This window comes from Penaeus monodon, chromosome 27 (assembly GCF_015228065.2).
Source record: "Penaeus monodon isolate SGIC_2016 chromosome 27, NSTDA_Pmon_1, whole genome shotgun sequence".
Classification (NCBI taxonomy): Eukaryota; Metazoa; Arthropoda; class Malacostraca; order Decapoda; family Penaeidae; genus Penaeus; species Penaeus monodon.
The window spans coordinates 21,340,101-21,340,687 of record NC_051412.1 but is presented as its reverse complement, the minus strand read 5'-3'; the positions used below and the strand labels follow the sequence as shown (position 1 = coordinate 21,340,687).

Here is a 587-nt window from a genome sequence, read left to right as displayed (position 1 = left end):
TCACAGCAATCGAATGCGATCCGACCGAACTAAACTCTAATTTCCGAGAGAAATCCCAAGGCAGAGGACGGAGGCGCTGGAGGCCCCCGGGTAAACAAACCAGAGGCAGGCGTGACTTACCCTTCTTGACGCCTCCGCCGGCCCCTCCCGCGGCGTCGTCAGGAACGCGTCCGCCCACGACCTCCTCCACGACCAGCGCCGGCACCGCTGTGTAGTAGCTGCTCACCACGCCCGCGCTGGAGATGCTGCCGCTCGAGTAGATGATGGAGGGCGTGGCAGAGCAGCCGCGCACCTCGTCCACCGTGGAGTAGATGGCCTCCTCGCCGTCGTCATCGCCTTCGTCGCCGTCCACGGTCGCGTAGATCTCCTCGCCTTCCTCCTGCTGGCGAGGGGCGGGGTGGGGGGAAGGGGGGAGGAGAGAAACATGTGTAATATATCCTGAAGCGGAAGAAAGCCTGGCTGCCAGACGCGTGCGAGTCGCCCATTAAATTCGCTATAAAATACATTTTTTTCCATTGCCGAGACGGCTACATCTCGGGCTTTATTTCATTTTTATATTCCCAGCCTGCGTTAACAGGTGCTGAATG

The 587-nt window shown here is 59.6% G+C and overlaps 1 protein-coding gene across 1 annotated transcript in view; it reads right to left on the bottom strand.

Annotated features, from left to right (window-relative positions):
- The window catches only part of LOC119590450, a gene marked incomplete at its 3' end in the record, with an annotated part of 65,850 nt that extends 65,334 nt beyond the window's left edge, over positions 1–516 (bottom strand). The window contains 2 exon segments of the mRNA XM_037939111.1: positions 121–382; positions 505–516. Of these exon segments, the coding sequence (XP_037795039.1) occupies positions 121–382; positions 505–516 (274 nt within the window).
- Between the last annotated feature and the right edge of the window lie 71 nt (positions 517–587).